Source organism: Triturus cristatus, chromosome 5_2, assembly GCF_964204655.1.
Source record: "Triturus cristatus chromosome 5_2, aTriCri1.1, whole genome shotgun sequence".
In the NCBI taxonomy this organism is placed as follows: Eukaryota; Metazoa; Chordata; class Amphibia; order Caudata; family Salamandridae; genus Triturus; species Triturus cristatus.
Genome location: NC_140588.1, coordinates 472,742,022 through 472,759,577, shown reverse-complemented (window position 1 = coordinate 472,759,577; position 17,556 = coordinate 472,742,022). Strand labels below are relative to the sequence as shown.

At 42.7% G+C, this 17,556-nt stretch overlaps 1 protein-coding gene across 1 annotated transcript in view; it reads right to left on the bottom strand.

The window, feature by feature from the left end:
- Window positions 1-17,556, bottom strand: part of VPS41 (VPS41 subunit of HOPS complex) — an 828,363-nt gene that overhangs the window by 223,429 nt on the left and 587,378 nt on the right. Inside the window, exons 19-20 of the mRNA XM_085607440.1 lie at window positions 14,005-14,149; window positions 6,531-6,572 (exon numbers count right to left, since the gene is read on the bottom strand). Coding sequence (XP_085463566.1) covers window positions 6,531-6,572; window positions 14,005-14,149 — 187 coding nt within the window. The remainder of the gene's footprint in view (window positions 1-6,530; window positions 6,573-14,004; window positions 14,150-17,556) is intronic.

Here is a 17,556-nt window from a genome sequence, read left to right as displayed (position 1 = left end):
AAAATAGAGACCTTCTTGCCAACATGGTACAGAAACATACATAGACTTTTCCTTACTACTGCTCCTCTATTACATGAGGTGGAGAAGTGTGACATTAAAACGGCTGGATTGAAGGGACAGGCTCCAATTACATTGTCACTAGGCTTTCAGATCCTCACCCAAAAACAAATACCAGGCGAAATAATTAATTTTATTACAGACAACCGCTGGAGAAAAAAAATTATGTTTGCAGATACAGGACTATATCAATTTGAATAAAGGATGAGTGTCATCCCCACAAAGTCTGAGTAGGTATACACCAGAGGCCTGATATAAAAAAAGATCCATTTGAAGGACAAGCAACTCTCCGCATTCAGAGAGGCACCTTGGAATACGAGATCATTGTTCTACAACAAGCATGCAGGACTGCCCCAGTAGATGAATGCCTGCAAACTTTAAGGAACAAAAAATATGATTAAAACATCCAGTTCACCTCCATAGTGGGGAAAGCCCTACTGAGAGTTTGTAGTAACCGCTATGAGCATGGCGATAAAGCTGGTTGATTACTCGCATTCCAAACCATGGGAGGCCAATTCAGCAATTCCACATATACATAGCAAATGAGGAACGTTACGGATTAACCCCCTCATATTTACCAGAGAATTTGCCTTCTACTACTCTCAGCTATACACGGCGGAAGGAACAAACAGTATCAAAATTGAACCATCTTTAATGGATGCCCTACTGATCCCGATGCTATCAACACCTTTAAGGGATACTTTAGATCATGACGTCACAACCAAAGAGTTGTCCGAAGCAATTAAAGCAATGCCACCGAGAAAAGCTCCCGGGAGGATAGCTAGCTTTCCACTGGACTTTTAGGAAATCACATCTCAGACCTCGACGCCTCTCATTAACAAATTCTTCAAGGATGCTACTGAAATCGATACTTTATGCCCAGAGTTCAACAAAGCCTACCTTCCTCTGCTTCCCAAGCTGGACAGAGACCCATTACAAATCAGGTACTATATGCCCATCTTGCTTTCAAATTGCAAGATAAAAATCCTGACAAAGATTCTTGACAACCACCTGAAAAAATCTGATTCTAACCTCATTCATAAAAAGTAAGCTGGCTTTGTACTGGGAAGATGTTTGATAAATCACCTCAGAACCCTGTTACACTTCATTTGGCAGGTACAGAATGGCACTTTTGGGAAGGTGGCCCTCTCCTACGATGCAGGAAAAGCATTTGATTGGGTGGAGTGGGGGCCTTTATCCAGGGTCAGGTACAAAGTTCATCAGAATGGTACAAATACCGTATCCCAATCAATCAGCGCAAGTCAATTGGAATGGATTTCTTTAGGAGCGGATCCAAATTGGCAGAAGAACTAGACAGTGATGTCCACTATCCCCTCTCCTCTTCTTGATATATCTGGAACCACTGGCGATCCCAATCCACCATAGCACTGACATAAAGAGGATAGTAACTGTAGGGTCTTATATCTTCAGCTGCAGTATGACGATTGAATTTCTTAGAGCATGCCAGTGGTTTTATATTAAAAACTTGAACACATATTACCATTACGGGTGTTTCCACTTTCTGAAGGGATTGTACGCTTCCTATTATCCTTGTATAAAAAGTGGCCTTCACCAAAATGCAATCAGTTTATTGATTTTCTGTTAGAATGTGTCTGTAGTTAATTACCTGTTGGAAGAGATAAGATTTTGTCCACATACGTACACGGAGACACACAACTACAGGTCAGAATATGCTGGGCTGGTATAAAAATAAATGATGTGGTACATCACATTTTAGTAACTTAGTTTAAAGCACTGTTGTCCACATGAGGCTATATGAAAGGCACTAAAAGGTGATGATTGTGCTTAAGTGATGTTGCTAACTGCAGATACTTCACATTAATGCACCTGATTAGCCCCAAGTTGCTGGGGCTAAATACAACAGTATGTTTGACACAGAAAAGAAACAAAATGCGCACATACTTGCAATAAACGGAACTGTCATGATCACTAGAACAACTTTTTCCATATTTTTGTGCTTAACCATGTTCTGTTTTGCATTCTTGCACAGTATAATTAGTACCATAACCCACTGTGTAGCTGCATTTGAGAAAGTGGCCAGTGTCATCTCAAAGAAAGGATAGCACACTATGAAGCTTGTTAAGTGGCATACCATAAAATCATGCCTAACACTTAATAGAAAGCAAAGCTAAGAATGGTCGAACAGGATACTAATGCATCAAGAAATGACGCAGAAATCTTCCCTAAAAACAAATTCTAGATTTTGTGAAAAAAATAGAATAAACATACTAAAAACATATTGAAAGAAATGGGGTTTCTGGTTGGCTAGGGTATGCACCTAAGCCAGGCAGAGCCCACCACTCTAGTCAGGGCAAGTCAGTTACACACCAAAGATAACCTGTGCTGACCCCCTGGTAGCCTGGCACAGACCAGGCAGCCTTATTCTAAGAGGTAACGCGTAAAGCGTTTGCACAACACACTCACACAGAATGTACACACTACAAAAGAGATAGAGTAAACTGTACATAAAACAGACCAACACTACGTATATCATAAATACTGTGCATATTATACAAATCCTGAGATAATATGCATTTTCCTGAGAATGCAAGGCAAAAACAACATATCAGTGAATACTTAGGAGATTAAATACAGCAGGTTTATGAAAAAGCACATGAATTTTCATGAAAAGCCTAGGGCATAGTGCACCTGTGCTACTAGTAATAATTTTACTGTCAGTAGGTACCAAGCATAGGGCACAGACGCACCTGTGTGTCTATTACACAGGATACGGTGAGTCCAGGGACTCCCCTGTGATGGAAACCACATGCAGCCGTTTCAAGTGCAAGAAAGAAACCTTGTGATCCCACTAAAGAGGTATTTGCTTCTCTAGATAAAACAACTCTCCAGTGGGGATCGGGCCTCTGTCGAGGATCCGCACCATAAGGCGCACACTGGTCAAGTGCCCCAAATCACTGTAGGCAAACCCAGAGTACTCTGCGGCCACAGGATGGTGTCTCCTGAATTAGGGCAAGCAGCATCAACACAAAGCCCCCTTGGTCTATCCCAATGAAACAGGGCAGGCACAAACCTTAGGGCAAAGCAGAGAGCCCACGTCCGGTCCTGAGCACTCTGGCCTCAATGCAGCGGTGCAGCTGCTGACGATACTGCGCGGCTCCTCTCAGTCTTTGTCCCTCTGGTTGTCGAGGGGCTTCCACAGCGGGGCCAAGGTCAAGTTGCAGGCCCCTGAAGCTCTTTGACTCTTAGAGAAAAGAGTGCTGCTCGCTCCTACATGGCGCTGGGCACAAGCACAGCTTTAAGTGCCCTGAAAGCGCTGAAAACATGCTGACTTCCTAGGAGTAGGGAGTGCAGCTAAATGTACTGCTTTGTAAGACAAAGGGTAGCCACAAGCCCAGGGAGAGCACTTGGACATGAAAAGGTGGGCATGCGGAAGACCAGCACATAAGGCAGATGACAAATAGCGGTCCCTCCAGCAGCCCAACAGTCCTCTTGGCAATGGGGAAATTCTGGAGCCAGCAGCATCGTATTACAACTACATGCAGTCTCTAGTTAGACCAGAGTCTGGGATCAGCAGGTAGCAGGGCAAAAAGCAGTCCAGTTGAGCTCTTTAGGCAGCACAGCAGTTAGCAGAGCAATAAGCAGAAAAGCAGTCCAGTATTAAAGTTAAGCAGCGCAGCAGTCCTTCTGATAGAGGTTCAGTTCCAGATCCAACAGTGTTTCACCAGCATGGTATAAGAGCCCCTGTACTTATACTTCAACATTTCTTTGATGTAGAGGTGACTTCACAAGAATCTTTAACAGTGCAAAACAATCCCTTTCATCCCAGCCCTGGCTCCAGATATTAGTGGAAGGGGACACCCTCTCCCAGCCCAGGAAGACCATCAGTATTCCAATGAATGCAGATGTATCCCTGTCAAACCCAGCCCTTCCTGTGTTGTGGCTGTCTGGAAAGTATGCACAAGGTGTAGCTGTCACCCAAGCCCAGATGTGGATTGGAGTCAGGCTGCAAAACACAAAGTGTCAATAGTACAGAGAAATATCCACTTTCTAAAAGTGGCATTTCTAAAACAGTAATGTAAAATGCAACTACACCTGTAAGCAGGATTTATCACTACCATTCTAGACATACCAAACATGGAAACACTTCCTTTCAGAACAGGAATTACCATTTAAAAGTATATAATGGAATTCCCAATGCTAGCCTATGAGAGATCTAGGCCTCACAGACAACAAAATAGCTTGTTTGTCACTACTAGGACATGCCACACAATAAAGGCACATGTTCTACCTTTTATTTACACAGCACCCTTCCCAACCTTAGGAGTGACCTATGTGTAATAAAAGGGGAGTTTAAGGCTTGACAAGCAGTTTTAAATACCAAATCAAAGTGGCAGCAAATGGTGCATGCAGGTACGGGACTTGACAGGCTTGAGACACATTTGAAAGGCTATCTCAGTGGGTGGCACAAGCAGTGCTGCAGGCCCACTAGTAGCATTTCATTTACAGGCCCTTAAAATGTGGTAAACCACTTTGCAAGGGACTTACATTTAAATGAAATATACCAAACAGGTGTAAACCAACTATAACATGTTTAGAGGAGAAAGCACATGCACTTTAGCACTGATTAGAAGTGGTAAAGAGCCCAGAGTCCTAAAGGCAACAAAAGGTAAATCAGAAAAATAGGCAGAGGAAGGCAAAAGGTTTGGGGATAACCCTACCAAAAGGCTGGTATCAATCACCCCCCCCGCCAGTTCTCCTGACACCATGGGATCCCCTCAGCGAATGGTCTCCTGATACATACTAGACTTCCCTCCTGAGGCCCCCTCGGTGTACTCTCCAGGACCAGGGACTGGGCATAAGGCACCCTAGGACTTTGCCCACCTCTCCTCCTACCCTGAGAAGTGACATGGGACCCTTTACCCACCCGACTACACTTGGAACTGTCTGGGCTACTGTGACCCTCCCCAGCCCTCGATTGGGGGGAACCTGGCCAATCCCTTTAGGATCACTCCCAAATGCCTTTCCAGACCCTCTGGCACTCCCAGAGGTCTACCTCCTTTAAAAATGCTCTGGGGTCAGAGAACTTACACTCCAACAGGTGTTGGCATGGCCCTGGAAAACAACAATGGAACATGTGCTCTCTGACAATCAGATTAAGCAGCCCTTCAAAATTGTTTACTGTGCTACCCTTCACCCTTCCATGCAGTGCTCTGCAGAAATCCTCCACAAATTCCTCCCAAGACTGGTGAGATAGCTTCCTGCTGCCCCTAAACCTCAACCTATACTCTTCGGGGTGAATCCATACTTTATTATCATGGTCTCCTTCATGGGGGTGCACCTCTGCCTGTCACTCCCTTCTGGGCCAGTAGGGCATCCCTACCATCCTCAGGAATTTAACTCCCCGGGCCAGTGCCGCAATCATCCTCAGGGATCCTGCATCCTACTAGATCTCTCTCATGCTACTGAAACCACTGATGTATGTCCTCCCCCTCCTTGAAGCGAGGCACCAAGTCTCTGGGTACGTGAATGGTACTTTTAACACTGGACTCAATATTGCTGCCACCACTGGACTCTGCATGCAGCGCTGGTAAGTCCAGAACTCTTAAACTACGCTCATTGGCCAGTTTCCATACCTCAAGAGCAGGTTTTACCCTGATAAAGGCCCTTTCAGCCTCCGCCATCCTCTCCTCAGCTAAGGGTCTTTCAGCCTCTGACCTTCTCTATTCTACAGCCAGCTGGGCCAGCTGTAACCTTAGGTCCCTCTCAGCCTGTCTATCCTTGAGTTCCTCAAGGGACAGGGTGTGGGAAACCACACAGCTCCTGGAACTAGGCTCAGTAAGGTATGGGCCTTCTCCTTCTACTAGTGTACCTGCCCAGTCATTTTCTCCCTCCTTCTCAAACTCTTCAGCGTCACTGCCCTCTAGGGGTGCGGATTGGGAACCCTCCCACTGAAAGCCCTCACTAATCTTCGGGTCCCCTTCAGGGTCTTCTCTAAAACCACCACCCTCCTGGTGCAGTGGCAGGCCTTAGACTGGTTTGAAAGGCTACGTCAGTGGGTGGCAAAAGCAGTGCTGCAGGCCCACTAGTATATTTAATTTACAGGCCCTGGGATTATGGGAAAACAATTAACAAGGGACTAAAATGTAAATTAAATATACCAAACAGGTGTAAACCAATCATACCATGTTTAGAGGAGAGTGCAAATGCAATTTAGCATTAATTAGCTGTGGTAGAGTGCCCAGTCCTAAATCCAAAAAACAGTAGCTCCAAATAATAGTCGGAGGAAGGCAAAGAAGGTTGGGGATAACCCTGCAAGAAGGGCCAGCTCCAACATACATGTAGAAATGCTTTCGATAAAACAACAACTGGAGTTACCTTTAAACATAAGAAATAAAATCACAGATACATCCTCGGATCAATACTTAAACACTACATAGATTCAAGGAGAACATGAGTTATAGGGTTTTCATGGATGCAACGCTGATACTCACTGAAATTTTATCTTCATTGTCCAAAAGCATACCCACTGCTTTCTGAATAAGAAAGAGCAGACATAAAGGTGAAATTAGCACAGTGCAGTTATTTTACAATCTGACTCAAACTACATAATGTTTTGTTTCCAAACAGTGCACATACATTTATTTTTTTAAATAGAAGACTTGTTTCTGTATAAAAACAAATGAGAATTGACCAGATTTATGTCCAGTTGAAGCAGGATTCATAACATTTTCGTGTCATGCTGAGCGAGCTGTCAGATGAAAAGTCCGGCAGAGCTAAAAGATGGGTACAAAATGTACACATTTCCAGAGGATGTTGCCCTATATGGCCAGTTTTTAGCCTCTTAATCTCAAACTTTTAAAAAGGGAAACTATCTTTAGATACTTCGAGGTACATTTTTGTCTGAAATGATGCAGTAGTTGTATGTCTGAGTCTAGAATCTTCAGTGTGTAATTTAAAAACAATATTGAATTATTTCATGGAGCAGCTTTAAACTCACCTAGGGTAAATAATTCAGTAAAATTTCCTTTATAGTTATTTCAATTGCTTTGCTCTAGAATTCCTTGACTATATTATCAGTTGGGTTCCCTGTGCATATGTATACATCGCAAAGCAGAAGGTGTTTACAGCTGGTAAAATCTGATGTGGGAACCAATATTTTAATACATAGTAGGAAGATTGGATCTCATTGTAACCCTGCTATAACTGGCTGTGATTTTGATATTTACCAATATCTTAGAGAGGCAATTGCTGACTTAAGGATGGTCTACTGTTCGGGGAAGTCATTAGATGAGAGCAGTACCAACTCCCCACACATAATTCACAGTTTTTTTTTCAATCTTTCCTTATTGGTTTTCAATATAACAGAACAGACTCAACAGTTGGATCTTGTAAGTCCAGATGTACATTCGGTAGGTTCGAAAATATAAAGCATGGCATGTCTTATTACAGTGTTACAGAATAAAGCAACACATTAACACATAGGAGCAGGGTCGCGAAAGTTGACGTTAAGGAAACACTACCTCATTCCTCCCCTCCCCACCTTCCACCTGCTAGCGTTCTATATCTCCCAGTATCCAAAAAAACTTCCTCTTCCCCCTGTATAGACCCACTTCAAGTACATATATTGCGTGGTGAGGGCCTACACTTTCATATTGTCTGGTTGATACAGTATCCAATTACGCCTGCCGGACAATCCCTCATAATGGGAAGAACTTCCGGGTCAGACTTTGTGGCCCACAACTGCATGTATATAGAGATTCCCCTTTGATTGGTTTTAAAATAACAGGACAGAATTAGGAGTCCGATCTAATAAGTCTGGGTGTACATTCGGCAGATTCGAAAGTATAAGGAATGTCATGTCCTATTACAGTGCTAAGGAATAAGGCAATATATTAACACATAGGAGCGTATCCCGGAAGCTCACGTCTGGAAATACTACCTCATCCCTGCCCCACATCCCAGCAGCAGGTGACATGCATCTCAACAATGTCCAAGAGCCTTCCTCTTCCCCCAGTATAGATACACAGGTACATATATTGTATGACCAGGGCCAACAGTGTCATATTGTCTGGTTGATACATTGTCTAATTACATCTCTCCGGTCAATCCCTCCCAACAGGTATCCCTCCCGGGTCATAGTTCATGGCTCTCGCATGTTTGTATGAAGAGAGTCCCCTTTGAGAGTGAGGGGGTCTATACACCCAGAACAATAACGTGTAGCTAACCAGTGATATCAAGTAAGAGGCTTTCTGGAGTCAACCAATCATAGGAATGGACCTCACCCACCATCAAACTGAGGGAGTTTATCCTGAACTTTGTAAATTTTTCTCTCATACATGGTCAATCTAAAAAGTTCAGTCAACCATTCTTGATGTGTAGGTACAGTCAGCAAGTGCCAATGTCTTAATATACAGATTTTCTCAACCATCAGAGCTGTCCATATAGTCCACATTCAGTCTGACCTACCCATGGGTCCTGGTCTCCTGTTGCTTGAGTATGGGGAATCAATGAGGATCTGCTAGAGTCTGAAGATTGTACTTCTAGAATTCTCCTACGAGTGTATGTATTTGTTGACTCAGGAAGGGCAGGTAGGTCCAGACCCAGCTTGCTCACCAAACAGTGTCTCAGTTGACGATAATGCCAATACTGTGGAATCGTCAGGGTAAATTCTGAACATATGGTTTCTAAGGACTTGAATTCAATACCACTGTATAGGTCACCAACTACATTGATTCCCACCTCCGTCCACTGTGGCCAATTGAACGTGGTACATCTAATCCAGAGGACTGCATTTTACCATATCGGAGCAATTTGGTGAAGCAATATGTTCATACCTCGATGTTTATGAGTATCCGTCCAGGCAGCTCACATTGCTGTCAGTGTGGGGGAATAAGTGGCAAAGGAGAAAGCCCAAGCACTGTATAGTGAGCTCAGTCCAGATGGTGCTTGCACCTCAGTTCATTCTACCAACACCCATGTGGGTCTTTCCCTACCAGAGGTTGGAAAGTATTCGGGCTGCGAGATGTGGTGGGAGAGGTAGTATACGTACATGTCTGGCAATCCACCTGTTCTCATTTCTGAATAAAGTTTTGCAGGCTTGAGCCTAGGTTTCCTTCATATCAAGACAAAGTCTTCGCTGCATTAGTTTAGTGTTCGAAAAAGTCTTTTTGGGGATCATAAGCGGGATCATATTGAAGGTGTAATTAAATCTTGGAAATTTGACTATTTGCACAAACTGGACTTTACCACATAGGAAGAGATTGTCATGTAGCTTCCACCAATTAGTAGGAACTGCGCGTTTGCAGACGATATAAACTCTGATGTTCTGAGGGTGAGTTCTTGTGGAGGTCGTCTGTGATCGGAGAACCGGTTACTGCTGGCTGATGTGGAGTGTCAGATGCGCCCTTCGGGGATAAGGTATCCATTTCTGGCACTTCCAGCTTCTCCAGAAAGAGTTAATGCTCTGCGGATCTGTAAACTCTCTATGAGTGCCACTGATGGCAAGTAATATTGTGGATGGTTCCAGCAGCCCATACACTGGACACTGAAAATGTAGCTGGGAGACCTGATGGCCACAGCAGCCAGTCACTACAAAGGAGGAATTTCTGAAATGGTGGAGGTATAACCACTCTTACCAGACCTTGAAAGAGGAATAGTGAGTTTAGATGAGGGAACCAAGGTTCCACAGTGATCTCCCCTCAGTCCAACCCTCTTTAACCTTTACGTGAACCCACTCGCTGACATTGTTAAGTACTGCAGTCTCACTCTCCTATCATTGAGGACACTCGGATCGTTGTCTCCCAGTCATCTTAAGAGAATCGTGGTGCAGAGACCTTTAGTAACTGCCTCATACAAGTATCTTCCTGGATGAATGACAATACCCTTAAGTTGAATGGAGATAAAACCGAGGTTCTATTGGTGGGCAACCTCCCCCACCTTTAGGGTCCTCATCTGTGGCCTGAGGCTATGGGTACTATTCCTACTCCAGTACCAGTGGTTAAAAATTTAGGAGTCTGGCTGGATGACAGTTTGTCTACGAGTCACCAAATCACAAAGGTGGCTTCCACCTATTTTGGCATTTTAAGATGGCTCAATAAAATTCTGGGTTGTCTTCCTGTCTCCACCCAAAGAACAGTTATTCAGACCTTGGTCATTTCAGGCTGGATTATGGGAACATTCTATTCCTAAGTGTCATGAAGGGCCTGCTTCAAGAGGCTTAAGGCAGTGCAAAATTCAGCTGCAAGGCTCCTACTTCACCCCCTAAGTTTGCCTCTACTTCAAGCCTGCTCAAGGAACTGCAAACACTTTTTCTTCTTAGGACCCAAGCTGTGGATTTCCTTACCCCTGATTTGAGAGCCTGTTGCTTTCTTTCGGTCTTCCTCAATAAGATAAAAACCTGGTTGTTTTAAAGCTGCTCTACTCTGTTGATAGGAAAGGCATGTCTTTGCGGTTCTGGTACTTCACTGTTGCTTAGTGCTGGGAAACCCTTGCGGTTAGCCATGCGCTGTAAAAAATCTATAATAATAATAAGAAGAAGAAGAAGAAGAAAGGAATATTTAGTCATTCTTTCATTCCCCATTGGGCACATTGCGAGATCTTTACTTGATGCTTCTGAGAGAACATGAGTACCTACAATATTCACAGCTGATGGTTGAAGATTTGTGCTCTTCACATGGAAGAGCTCAATGTATCACATTAAGGACTGCCTTGTTTGTAAGTTTAACACATGTACACATGCCTTCAAGTTTTGGAAATGCAACATTTAAAACAGCCACGGTATAAACTATCTGTATATGTGGAATGGAAAAAACAGGTTCATAAATCTAAAGCGGTTTACAAATCCATTCTCCAGAAAAAGATATACCTAGTCTAAGTCTAAGTCTAAAGCGGTTGTTTATGTGGTTGTGAGCAGACTCCTATTACTCTTCCAAATATCAACAAAAAACAGAAAACTAAGAACATTGTTTTATTTATGAAAACAGCAAGTGTTGACTTAATCTCAGGATGCCTAATTTCTGGAGAGCAAATAGTTCCAATTGGTAGCAAACTCCGACCTGTTCCTTTTATTCTCAACTGCAAGTGAGGCTTCATGGGGATCAGATGACACTCCCATATCTTTAGGGGGTGACAATTTCATATCCTGAGGAGGTCATAGTCCTACAGATGGATGCGTCTATGTCTATATTTCAACTGACATTCCTTCCATAGCATAAGACTATGCTTATTTGTTTTGCTTTTTTCTGCAGATTATCTTGCTTGAAAAATGCAAATACATCACATTAATTCTTTAAGACGCATTTTAAGTTTCTTTAACAGTCCGTTTTATATCAGCCCATCGTTTCCAGTAGTGAGTCAATTTGCTCTTTATCATTACAATTTTTCAGAAACAACAATGGAAACCTTATGGATTCTTGCCTTTCCTCTGTTCTTGGATAGAAGTGTAAGGAACTACTATGGGTCCATGTTTAGTACTTACATGTGGTTGTACCCGATAATATTGCCATATCTGCTTGAGTTAACATCTTTCTAATGTAAGTTTCTGTATGGACAATGAGATACATTGCATTTTCTGACTTGGAAGAATCAATGAGAGATTGGAAGATTACTGAAACCATGTTTAATAAATGTTCTGAATTTGACATTGCTTATGCCCATTAGGTATAATAATGAAGAAAGAACCCAATTAAGTGCAAAGAGGGCTTCTGAAAATATCACTGTCTCAATGGAAAGGTGATACGAGTCCGACACTTTCAGTACTGGGGTTTGGCCACTCATTCACCATTTTAGGTTGTACAGCATACTATCTCTCAGGGGGTCTGCCATCGATGTAAGGATAACTGGGGTAAAGGTCAGTTGAAAAGTTGGTAGTAATGTTTTGTTCTGACAGGTTCCAATTTGAATTTTTAAAAATGGCTATATATGAGGAAGGGTAAAGTTAAGAATATAATCAAAAGGGGGGACGTCAGAGCTAGTTATTTACCGAGGTCCTGTTCCTGTGCTCCTAGGCATATCAATAAATATCAGAAGGGAGCAGTTCCTCCCTAGGGGCCTGGGTAGGGAGTTACAATGACTATCTACACAATCGTGGATGGTATCTAGGGGAATCTGCAAGTTCAGATCGTAATGCCCTCACACACCTGTTAGGGTGTCATGCTTCATCATCGGGCGCTCCTCGTCGGACCGGCGCTGCAATGTCCGACGGGCCTGGTGGCATCTTTATCGGAGATCTTTTTGATCTAAGAACGCCGTTTGGTGAGTGAGGTGTGTGGGGCTCTAGGAGAAACAATGTCTTCTAAGGTGTGCGAAATGTGATTTAAAATAGCCCCTGACCTTGTTGTTTCACTTTATTAAGTAATCAAGGTTGGGACTTATTAAAAAGCAGTGAGGCTACGTGTAATAGGTAAGGGTATTTCAGTAGCCTTTAGTCGATTAGGTCAACATGTTTCGTGTCTGGTGCTCTAAAGTAAAGCGACACTTCTTCAGGACCGATATAACCTGACCGCTAATGGTCAGTCAAGGGATGTGATCTCCCCTTCTTAATGTCAAGGTCCTTAGATTAGGGTTCTTGATCTGGCGTTCCACCTCTTAGAGGTCGAATGGAAGGCCTCATAGATGAGGGAAGGCGACCCGACCACTTGAACGGGTATACCTAGGACGGAGGCGGGTACATTGTAGATCCTACTCGTCTTCGTCCGGATGAGTCACATCCCTTGACTGACCATTAGCGGTCAGGTTATATCGGTTATATCGGTCCTGAAGAAGTGTCGCTTTACTTTAGAGCACCAGACACGAAACATGTTGACCTAATCGACTAAAGGCTACTGAAATACCCTTACCTATTACACGTAGCCTCACTGCTTTTTAATAAGTCCCAACCTTGATTACTTAATAAAGTTAAACAACAAGGTCAGGGGCTATTTTAAATCACATTTCGCACACCTTAGAAGGCATTGTTTCTCCTAGAGCCCCACACACCTCCCTCACCAAACGGCGTTCTCAGATCAAAAAGATCTCCGATAAAGATGCCACCAGGCCCGTCGGACATTGCAGCGCCGGTCCGACGAGGAGCGCCCGATGATGAAGCATGACACCCTAACAGGTGTGTGAGGGCATTACGATCTGAACTTGCAGATTCCCCTAGATACCATCCACGATTGTGTAGATAGTCATTGTAACTCCCTACTCAGGCCCCTAGGGAGGAACTGTTCCCTTCTGATATTTAAAGTTAAGAATATACACTTTGTTTATTTAGTAAATTCTCAGTTTCCTCATCAAAGCCAATATCTATAGCGATGGAGTGAGGGTTTGTAGACACCTAAACATCTACTGGGGCTAAAAAACTTAGATTGTGACAGCATACCCATTGCATTCCCATAAACTTTTTTCGGGGTTCTATGTGAGCGTGTACCAAATTTCTGTTGTTATGTAAATCTGCCACTTGCTACCCTCCAGACTCATAAATGGCATATAAACTTTTTTTAAACATGGATATACATGGGGGACTCTCCATGAGAAATTCTGTTTGAGAGGCCTTCGGGGTTATATTTCTTTGGCATACATCACTTTTTATTGCAGTAATGCATCCACAAAGTTTCTTAGTGATCATCACAAGAGCACTGTATTTTTTTAATTTACATTTTGTATAGCCAGCACATGGTTGCCGCATTTAGTTTTCATTGTGCCAAGACACCTACTGGCTTTACCAATGCTTGTTCTGTTAGCAGTAAAGAACTCTGCTGCAGGACTTGTCTCTGCAAGGGGCATCAATGACACACTCTGAGTGCATTCGCTGTGCTGCTCAATGATAACATCTACCTTCTATATTTACAACCATGGCCAACAGTTATGTAGAAGGTACGGAAAAGTTAATGACGTTATGTGACTACTTAGGTACTCAACCGGCAATGTTAAGAAAAATGAAAAAGTTAGCACAATGATGTATGATGTGGCTGAATGCTACATTACCTCAGCATCAAAATCCATCAGCAACACAATCTTGTCCCTGATGGCGCTAAAAAGATTGTGCTTGTGAATCAGCTCAAAGACGTCCTTGTGTCTGAGTGTTAAGTAAATTTCTAGGGCCTTGTCATAGCGCTGGTCATACGTGTGCCTGAAAGGAAAAGGAAGCTTTCATTGTTTCATAACATGTAGTAAAACACAGACATTCTCACAAGTTAGCACAGCAATGACTTCATTAGGCAGTGTAGGCAATGATGACAACCATCAGCAGTACAGGTCTGGCTCAATGACTCAACAACTGCACATCCTAAGACTGGCCTCTTCCAGCAAAGAAGAAATCAAACAAAAAGGCCCACTTTGAAAACTGAACATTAAAAAACAATTAATTGCCGATTGTCTCTCTGGCATATAACACGGCTTGCAAATAGAACGCAGCTAGGGAGCAACATAATTGGAACAATAGCTTCAATACAACAAAACGCCTATTACATATACAGTTTGATCTTATTCTCCAACTTACCCATCATAAGTCACAGATTTGATGGCCAAAGAGGCGGAATCGGGTAAAAACATTTTATTCTTAAAGAATTGGAATAGGTTAGGTCTAATCAAATACATTAAGGTGAAACGTGTCTAAATAGTATTTTATACATATTCGGTTACTTCATGACTCTTTCTTTTTACAAATTATAACAGAAAGTATTTAAAGAAATGTTAGTTATATACATCCACAACTCTGAGAATAAAGTGCAATAATTAATGTTAGAGGGCGTTCCAGATGACCTTCCTGAGAGAACTTTGACAAGATTTCCCATCAGCTTATTACATGATGTGTATTCTCAAATACATTTGTAAAAGTTTCCACAATCGTTGCAAAGCATTTACAAAAAGGTTTTAATTAATTCTGTTTGGATAACCGTGATGTTTTACCTTAGCGGGACCGAATTTAGGGGCACATGCATCATTCTAAAGTATTTTTGCATTTGACATGCATCAACCCAAATGCAAATTCGCAATTTAAGTAATCGCAAAATGTGCGATAACTTAAATTGCAAATGCATTTAGGGAATCGCAAACTGCTTTTTTCTAAATGCAATGCATGATGCAATTTTAAATTGCAATTTCATAATTAAGGATCGCTAATTACCTTCAATTTAAAGTTGATGGTAATTTGCGAAAACTTTGAAAAATGCACAAAAGCGCAATTTTAATTTTAACAGGAAGGTTACAGCTTTTCAAAATGTTGTTTTATTTCTAAAAGAAAAAATAGCATGCAGCATCGTTACAGTCTAGCATATCACTTTGTCATTTTTGCCCCTGATGCATGTTCTTTTTTTAGGTCGAGCCTGGTAGTGCATGCGCTGCTCTGCAAGGCATGCTGTATTCAGGTATGGACTTGAAGCTCTGCCCACTCTCCGATCATATTTTTCATTGGCTTGTGTCACTGTCCTTTGTAAACTCGGACTCTTCATTGGTCAATAGGCTTAGTAATACCTCCTTAGTACTGCCACAGTAGTGGCCACACCTTTGGTTTATTTGCGGCGCCGAACGCAGCCACATGTCTTTTAAAAAATATTTATTCACTTTTTTTTGGGTTGTTTCCAAGCGACCCATTCCACGCTTGCATGTTAATAGAGGCAACGCCCCTTCCTTTAGACAAGACAAGTCTAAAAAAAGGGACGCTGCCGCCATTAAAATGAAAGCGATGTTAGGGGAGCTTTTACAAAAAAAGCATTTAAATGCTTTTTTTGTGAAAGTGCCCCATACTGAACTTACACTTTAATGGTGGCTGTGCCCCTTTCTTTAGACGTGGCTCATCTAAAGAAAGAGGAATGGCCTCTATTTATGTGAAAGTGCGGCAAGGGGTGCTTGGAAACAAAAAATATTTGCAATGCAATAGATCTTGCATTTGCGAGAATTTAAGCTATTGTCATTTACAATGCCATCAGTTCAAACTCTCATAAATGTGAGACCTATTGCATTGTAAATGCTTGCTGTGTGTGGATACCAGTGCTTCAATTGAACACACTAAACGTCCGTTCTAGATTCCGTTTGCTGTACTTGTGCTGCTCCTGCTGCTCCCACGAATCAAGATAAGGAAGCCAATCTAATTGTTGTCTTCAAATTCAAATTCCTTTACATTGACAAAGTTTTTTTTTTTTAGCTAAATATACATTATTAATCTGCTAATATTATTTAATTTTCAAACAGTCACGGACCCCCTGAGTAGGCATCACAGAGCCGAGGTTAAGAATTGCAGCCCGGACCACTAGAAACCTACAAAGTCCAAAAGGAGCAATCAAGGCCTTCTAATCTAGCTAAAAGTATGAAGGTCCCATGTTAATGCATGATGGAAAATACCTCCTAAGTAGTAACATTACCATTGAATGTTCAGTACTGCAAACTTCGCCTCCGAGTAGCATGAAGAACAGAGTCATTCCCACCATTTAAAAGAGCTTGTTTCTTGTCTACAGGTCTTCAGTGTAACACACTTTATCAAGGGCTCAGGGCACCATCTGAAAAAGACCTGAAAGGATGCAGAAGTCCTAACAGTTTATCCCCCAGTTAAGTCTACACTTTTGGCACACGAGTCGAAGGCCTTTGAGAGGCTGGCATGAAGTATGGTGGACAGAACAATTTACAGCAGTGCTTTCCAAACTGTGTGTCGCGACACGTTAGTGTGTCGGCTGCTTTCTGTAGGTGTGTCACACAATGAGTCTAGGCAACGCGGCCTAGGCATCATGCAGGACGGTATTGCGCATGCTACTGATGCATTACCTGTTCCTGCAGGAAGAGGAGGAGTCTCCTGAGGTGGACAGCGAGCCATGATTGGAGTCTGAGCACCACTGCTTCTCGCAGCCACCCTCCTGCAGACCCACTGAAGCATCCGGCAGCGGCAGTGGTGGTGAGTATTTATTTATTTATTTTATTTATGGGTTTTGTATAGCGCCCGAATCACCCCATACGGGGTATCTCTGCGCTGTAGACTGCTGATTGGCCACTGAGGGAAAACTGATTAGAAAAGATGCGTTTTCAGTAATTTCCGGAAGACCCCCAAATTGGGACATTGGCGAAGATGTAATGGGAGGAGATTCCAGTAACGGGGTGCCAGATATGAGAACGCTTTACCACCCATCCGGGATAGTTTTATGCGAGGGATTTGCAGATATGCAAGTTGGCTGGATCTCAGTAATCTAGTCGGAGTGTACCTGACCAGTTTCCGAGCAAAGTAGCCAGGACCCAAGTTGTGCAAGGATTTAAAAACCATGCAGCAGATTTTGAATCTGACCCTCTTTTTTATGGGGAGCCAATGGAGGTCGTGGAGTAAGGGAGCAGAGGGGGTCATGGGAAGTGCGTTATTTACTAATCGGGCAGCAGTGTTCTGGACCACTTGTAGTTTGCATAGAGATTTTTCTTTTGCTGCAATTAACAGGGCATTGCAGTAGTCCAATCTACTGATAATCAATGACTGAACCAAAGATTTACGGGTAGATAAAGGGAGGAAGGGACAGACCTTACGCAACATGCGGAGGGTATGAAAGCAGGTGTTGGCGGTAC